Source organism: Choloepus didactylus, chromosome 4 (assembly GCF_015220235.1).
Source record: "Choloepus didactylus isolate mChoDid1 chromosome 4, mChoDid1.pri, whole genome shotgun sequence".
Lineage (NCBI taxonomy): Eukaryota > Metazoa > Chordata > Mammalia > Pilosa > Megalonychidae > Choloepus > Choloepus didactylus.
In genome coordinates this window covers 164,123,802-164,130,192 of record NC_051310.1, presented here as the reverse complement: position 1 = coordinate 164,130,192, position 6,391 = coordinate 164,123,802, and the positions used below count along the sequence as shown (strand labels likewise).

The window sequence follows — 6,391 nt, the reverse complement described above, 5'->3', positions numbered from 1 at the left end:
TCAGCCCATTAATAGATATTTACTTACATGTTTATTTTTATTCTTGCTTTGTTCTAGGGTTAAATGAAATAAAACTTTATTTGCAGAACTTTTCAGTGCTTTTTAATGTTAATTTATATTGAGAATGTATATTTACATTGATAATTAAATGCTAACTTAATTTATAAGCTATATAAGAAAAGTAAAGCTTATGTAGTGATTCCCAAAATTATTTTGAAGAACATCTGATTTGATGTTCTTCAAAGTACCTTGCATACTTCTGCATACCCAAATCACTTTTACATGGAGCCATGATTAGGGCATTGAAACTTCTGCCAAAGTCTTTGCCAGAAGTCTATTATTCTAGTAATGTTTGCAGTGATTCAGAAAATGAAATCCCATTTCATGAATAGTCTTCCAAATCTTTCAAACGAATTTCAAAGTCACCAAAGATATCTATGAGGTTTCTTTCTGGTACTATCTATTGCTCACTCACTTGTCATTCATGAAAAGTGAGTAGCAGTTGGCAAACTGTCAGATCTCAGATATATTTGTACTGTAGAAATTACAACGACCAACACTGGGGATTTTCTGCTTGTCACTGGGTGCTCCAGTAGTTTTATTTTTTCCTCCTTGTTTCTCTTTGTTCACTTTTTTGCATTCAGTGACTTATCAACTTCTTAAAAGTAATTTTGACTCTCATGGCTTGTTTAGAATTCCCTGCTGTTCTAATTTGCTAATGCTGCCAGAATGCAAAACACCAGAGATGGATTGGCTTTTATAAAAGGGGGTTTATTTGGTTACACAGTTACAGTCTTAAGGCCATAAAGTGTCCAAGGTAACACATCAACAATGGGGTACCTTCACTGGAGGATGGCCAATGGTGTCCGGAAAACCTCTCTTATCTGGGAAGGCACGTGGCTGGCATCTGCTCAAAAGTTCTGGTTTCAAAGTGGCTTTCTCCCAGGACTTTCCTCTCTAGGCTGCAGTTCCTCAAAAATGTCACTCTTAGTTGCACTTGGGATATCTGTCCTCTCTCAGCTTCTCTGGAACACGAGTCTGCTTTCAATGGTCATCTTCAAACTATCTCTCATCTGCAGCTCCTGTGCTTTCTTCAAAGTGTCCCTCTTGGCTGTAGCAGCTTGCTCCTTCTGTCTGATCTTATAGAGTGCACCAATAATTTAATTCTGATCCACCGAATGGGCGGGCCAACACCTCCATGGTAATTATCCAATCAGAGTCATCACCCACAGTTGGGTGGGGTGCATCTCCATGGAAACACTCAAAGAATTACAATCTAATTAACACTGATAGGTCTGCCCACACAAGTTTACATCAAAGATAATGGTGTTTGGGGGGACATAATACATTCAAACTGGCACACCTGCCCTTCCCCTGCTTCCTCTCATTTTCAACACTCTACAGGAATTCTTCATACTATTGAGTAAATCAGAGTTCTTAAGCAGGATATCTAAGTTTCTGTAAGTCTCATATAATGATGAGGGCTTTAGGCCCTCTCTCTCTGTGATCTCTTCTAATCTCACTTTGAAATGCCCTCTCCATGCTGATGATTTCCAAGTGTGTTTCTGGCCCTCTCTCTTTACTGAACTCATGACTCATAAGTCCAGCTTTGTAGTTGGTATTTCTAGTTGAATGTCTAGTGGTGTCTCAAACTCAACATGGTCAAAGCAGAAATTGTACTTCTGCCCAAACCTTCTCTTTCCCTTTTTTTCTCTCTGTTTCAGTTATTAGAATCATTAGGTCAATTACTCAGAAATCTAAGAGCCTTTCATGACACCTCTGTTCTCTCATCTCCTGCAAACCTCTGAGTCATCAGTAAGAACTTCAGTTCTGCCTTCGAAATAGATCCTGTATCTTTCCATTTCTTAGCAACTCTACCATGACCATATAAACCCAAGCAACCAATGGTACTAGCCTGGACCAACAGCAATAGTCTACCTGGCATCTCTGCTTTCACTTTTCCTTATAATCTGTTCTCTACACAGCTGTCAGAAAGTAATCTTTTTTTTTTTTAAATGCTAATTGCATCTTATCACTCCCTGATTTAAATCTTTCCAACACAGTTCAAATGTAAACTCATCATTGAAACCTACTCTCATCCCCGAGTGCAAAGTATTGCTTCCCCCCCAAGTCACTCCCTTTCTATTGCATTATTTTATTCATTGTAATTATGACTACCAGAGATGATCTTATTTGTTCTTTACTTTTCTTTTTTTCTTCTTTCCTATGTGACCTGTTAGGGCAGGGATATTGTCTGTCTATACCACATATCTGGTGCCAGTACAGTGCCTGGTCCAGAGAATTTCTCAAAACACATGTGGTATCTACAAAACACGGCTTTCAGAGGAAACTAACTTGCAATGTCCTGGACCAGAACCAGAAGTCAAGCAAAGAATGAAACAGAACAAAATGAAGTAAACTATACCTACTAAAAAAGAATACATAATGATTTGCTTCTGTGTGTGTGTGTGTGTGTGTGTGTGTGTGTGTGTTTGTTTGCGCGCAAGTGAAAGGAAAGGGGAAGGGCTAGGGAAGTAGAGAAGTGGGAGGGAGGACTGGTTACAAAATCTGCCCAACCCAGTGCAAAATGAAAATGCAGGTCTGCTTGTTCAAAAATTAAGAATTCCAAGATGGTGGCAGCTGATCATTGTCACAGGGCACTGAAACCTGCATGGCCTTTCTGAGGTAGGGCCTTGTGCACTTGCACAATTGCACGCCATGAAGCCTGCCCTGGTGGCAGAGAGAACTCATTTCCAAGGACTGGGATGCAACCTCCGGCTGTCCTTCCACCCCTTGCCAAACATCAACAACAAAAATTAAACAACCATCAAGAGAGAGCAGATGAAGCTAAGACGGTGCCCAACCTTGGTGGTGGTGTCGGGGTGCAGCTGGGAGCATCACTTATAAAGCACTTAATAGTGATCGAGGAGGAAAGAAAACAGTTTGTGAGGCTCCAGAACTAGAAGCTCCAGACAGAGAATAAGGTAAAAAAGAAAAAGGCCACGTTAGATCTTTCTTCTGCCCTTCTGAAAGAAAAAAACAGACAAAGCCTTTTCTTTCAAACGAGACCCTCTCCTGATTTCGCTACTTGTGTACATCTAGTGCCTTGGAATCTGGGGTGCAAAGGATGAAGTTGGATATAAGGGTGTGTCGGAGAGAGAGAAAAAAGGTAGAGACAGGTTTAAATACATTTCCGTGGATTGCCTTCCTACCCTCTTTGGAAACAAACCCGAGGGCTCCTAGAGGCAGTCGCGACGTAGTGGGTTTCCGACGACCCGCTATTTCCAGGTAAGACTCACCGGGAACCGCAAGACTCAATATTCTTGGGTCCATCAAAGGCCACCTTACTTGTAGAAGTGTGTATTCTGGGGCATTTGGAAGAGGTGGTGGGGACTACAGGGACAGGAAAGCTCCGGAGGAGGCGCGCGCTATCCTCAGTCCCGCAGTCGGGGCATCGGGACCCCTAAGGCTGGAGTCCCCGTGGGGAGGCACGGACCGCGCCCGCACAGGCGGCCGCAAGCCCCGCCGCTCCGTGCTGTCCAGATTCCGGGAGGCGCAGGCCCGGGCAACAACCGGCGGAGGGGGCGGCGACCGGGCACCCTGCGGCCACTGCGGCCGCGCGGCCACGGCTCCTGCGGCTCCGGCGACCGCCGGGTGGTGTCTCCGCAGTGCCCGCCCCCAGCTCCCCTTCCACGCCCCCCGCGCCCCCTTCCCGGCTCCCGCCTTGGCGCCCGGCTCCCTGGCCGCGGTGACCCGTCGCCCCGTCCCTTCGAGCGCGCAGCCGGCTGCATCTCCGCGGCGGCGGCGCTTCCCCCGTGCGGCGGCCGCGCTCCAGGCGACGGAATCCTCCCGCCTCGGCCATTTTCCCTCCTCCCCTACTCCTCCCGATCCTCATCCCCTCGCCCTCCCCCCGCGAGGGGACTTTTCCGGAAAGTTTTTATTTTCCGCCTCGGATCTTGGAGAAAGAAGCTCCGGGCTCCGCGGCGGCAAAAACTTTTCGCTGCCGCGCGACTGACCTCCGCCCTCGGCTGCGGGGCCCCGCGGCCCGCGGCGCTCCCCGACCGAGCAATGAGCGCTCCTCCGGTTCTGCGGCCGCCCAGCCCGCTGCTGCCCGTAGCGGCGGCGGCTGCGGCGGCGGCGGCCGCGCTGGTCCCGGGGTCCGGGCCGGGGCCCGCGCCTTTCCTGGCTCCTGCTGCGGTCCCGGCCGGGGGCATCTCGTTCCATCTGCAGATCGGCCTGAGCCGCGAGCCGGTGCTGCTGTTGCAGGACTCGTCCGGGGAGTACAGCCTGGCTCACGTCCGCGAGATGGCTTGCTCCATCGTCGACCAGAAGGTAAGGCGCCGCGCAGCTCGGAGCCCGGCGCCTCCCGGCCGCGCAGGGGGCGCTGCCCGCCCCGCCGCCCCTCGCAGCGCCAACTTTCCGGCTTCGGGGGGCTCGGCCGGGAGCCAGCCTCCCTAGCTCTCTGGAACGGTCTGGCACTGGCCAGGTTAGACGCCCGCACTGCCTTTCCTGCTGTCAGTTTCCCCCTCGCCTTCTCTTCTTATATTCCCGGATTTCTCTCCAGTCCGCATCCTTCTCACCTATTTGCATCCCTCTCCTGCCATTGCCAGGTATCTTACCTTTCTTCATCGCTCCCCTCCCCTCCCTTACCTTTTTTTTTTTCCCCTCCGGACCCTGGACTAGAGAGCGGATTCCTGGCGCCGGAATCCTTCCTGCACCAGAGTTCCCCCGGGACACGCTCAGTACCATTTGAGCACTACTCCCTTCCCCCCCAGACCCCTCTCCACCCAGATTGAAGCTGAGGAGTTCCTGGAATGATCTGGAGAGGAGAAATTTCCCACCTTTCAGATAAGCTTTTAAGAGAGAGTGATTGACTCGGCCAGCTGTGAAAACAACTGACCAGACCACAGATACCTGCTCTTTGTGTTCTTTTAACCCCATCTCTATGTGAACAGGGAAACAAATTCTCCATCGATAAAACCTGGAAGTTGCAGCCTTCCTGCTTTTGATCCCGAGGGCACTGATTAGCGGGACGCAAGTGGGGGCGCAGGCACTTTAGTGGTGGGGGCGATGTCCGAGAGTACCCCAAGGCTGTCTGTGCCCTTGAAGTTTGAGGCTGCGGCCACCTAGGTTGGTTCGAAAAAAGTGCCGTTACCCTGGGCCAGGCCGCCCCGGGAAGAGACCCAGTCCACCCACCACTGTTACAGCCAATTCTGAATTCCAGACTGTCTCAGTAGCCATCTAGAGGGATGTTGCATGGAAGGGGGTGCAACGAGTGTTAAAGGAGAGGGGCCATGGCGCCAGCCTTCTCAGTATAAACAGCCAGGATTTGAGGGCGGGGACAGAGGTCTCTGAAGGTGCTGAATTTCAGCCCCGGGATACTGCTAGCTCTGGGCTTATAATGGTTACTTTAATCATCACGAATTGCTTTCTTTAAACCACTTGGAACAGAGTTTGCTAAACCTTGAGGGTTGTGAATTGTGGCACGGAACACCAGGATGTTAGGAAAAAGCCCCAGGGAAAAATCACTAATCTAGGAAGTTATAAAAATTCTGGAGGCCAGACGAAGGTAACAGTGAGTGCCAGGAATTTTTTTGTTTATTGAAAGCAGTGACGTTTTATATTACATGTAACTCTCCATTGTTTGCAACTTCCATGAAAATGGAAATTTTGTTGAATGCTGGTACAAGTGACATGCTGCCCCTCCTCATTAATGTAGAATGTTTATTGTGGGGTGACCAGGAGCACTCTCCTGGGTCGGTGCTGAAAGCCTTACCTTAATGGAGAGTGCAGGCTCCATTAGGTTGCAAACCATTAATTAAAGAACAATACTGGCAAGCATATAAACAATGTTTAATAAAATTTCTCAAAAAGCTATTGCAACTATATAGAACTTTAACTTTCCTTAGTTCTAGAGTAAGTGATAAGGTGGCGGGGTCTATTCAAATTGGGTTAAATTAGTATGGATGGACTTTGTTGTTCACCAGCATTAAAATACACACAACACACACATCTTGATGAAGTTTAGGAAGAGAGAAAAATTTATGGTCCAGGAGGTTTGGGATTGGGATTTTGAATGAAGTGAATTCCAGCTGTCTCAGTAGCCACCAAGAGGAGTGTTATATGGAGGAGGTGGCTTGAGTGTAGTGGGAGAGGGCCAACAAGCACCTATGGAGGGCACCAGGCCTGAGGGTAGTGATTAGGATATTTAGGGAAAGAACAATTATGAAAAGACTTTGAAATTAAAGTGGATTCAAATTGCTAGAAGCCTCAATAATCTTCTACATAGCAACATTATACTATGGACATGTGAAAGATGGTGCTATGTGGAGGATGGCTGAAAATGCTGAAAATATTAAGGCAGAAAGAAAACTGTTCAGTCATAATTTAG

General features: G+C 48.3%; 1 protein-coding gene across 4 annotated transcripts in view; it reads left to right on the top strand.

Moving 5' to 3' along the window:
* The first annotated feature begins 3,927 nt into the window (after positions 1–3,927).
* The window catches only part of PRKD1 (protein kinase D1), a 313,038-nt gene continuing 310,574 nt past the window's right edge, over positions 3,928–6,391 (top strand). For all 4 annotated transcript variants that reach the window (XM_037834720.1, XM_037834719.1, XM_037834718.1 and 1 more), the window contains exon 1: positions 3,928–4,332. In XM_037834720.1, coding sequence (XP_037690648.1) covers positions 4,069–4,332 — 264 coding nt within the window. In that variant the 5' untranslated portion in view covers positions 3,928–4,068. The remainder of the gene's footprint in view (positions 4,333–6,391) is intronic.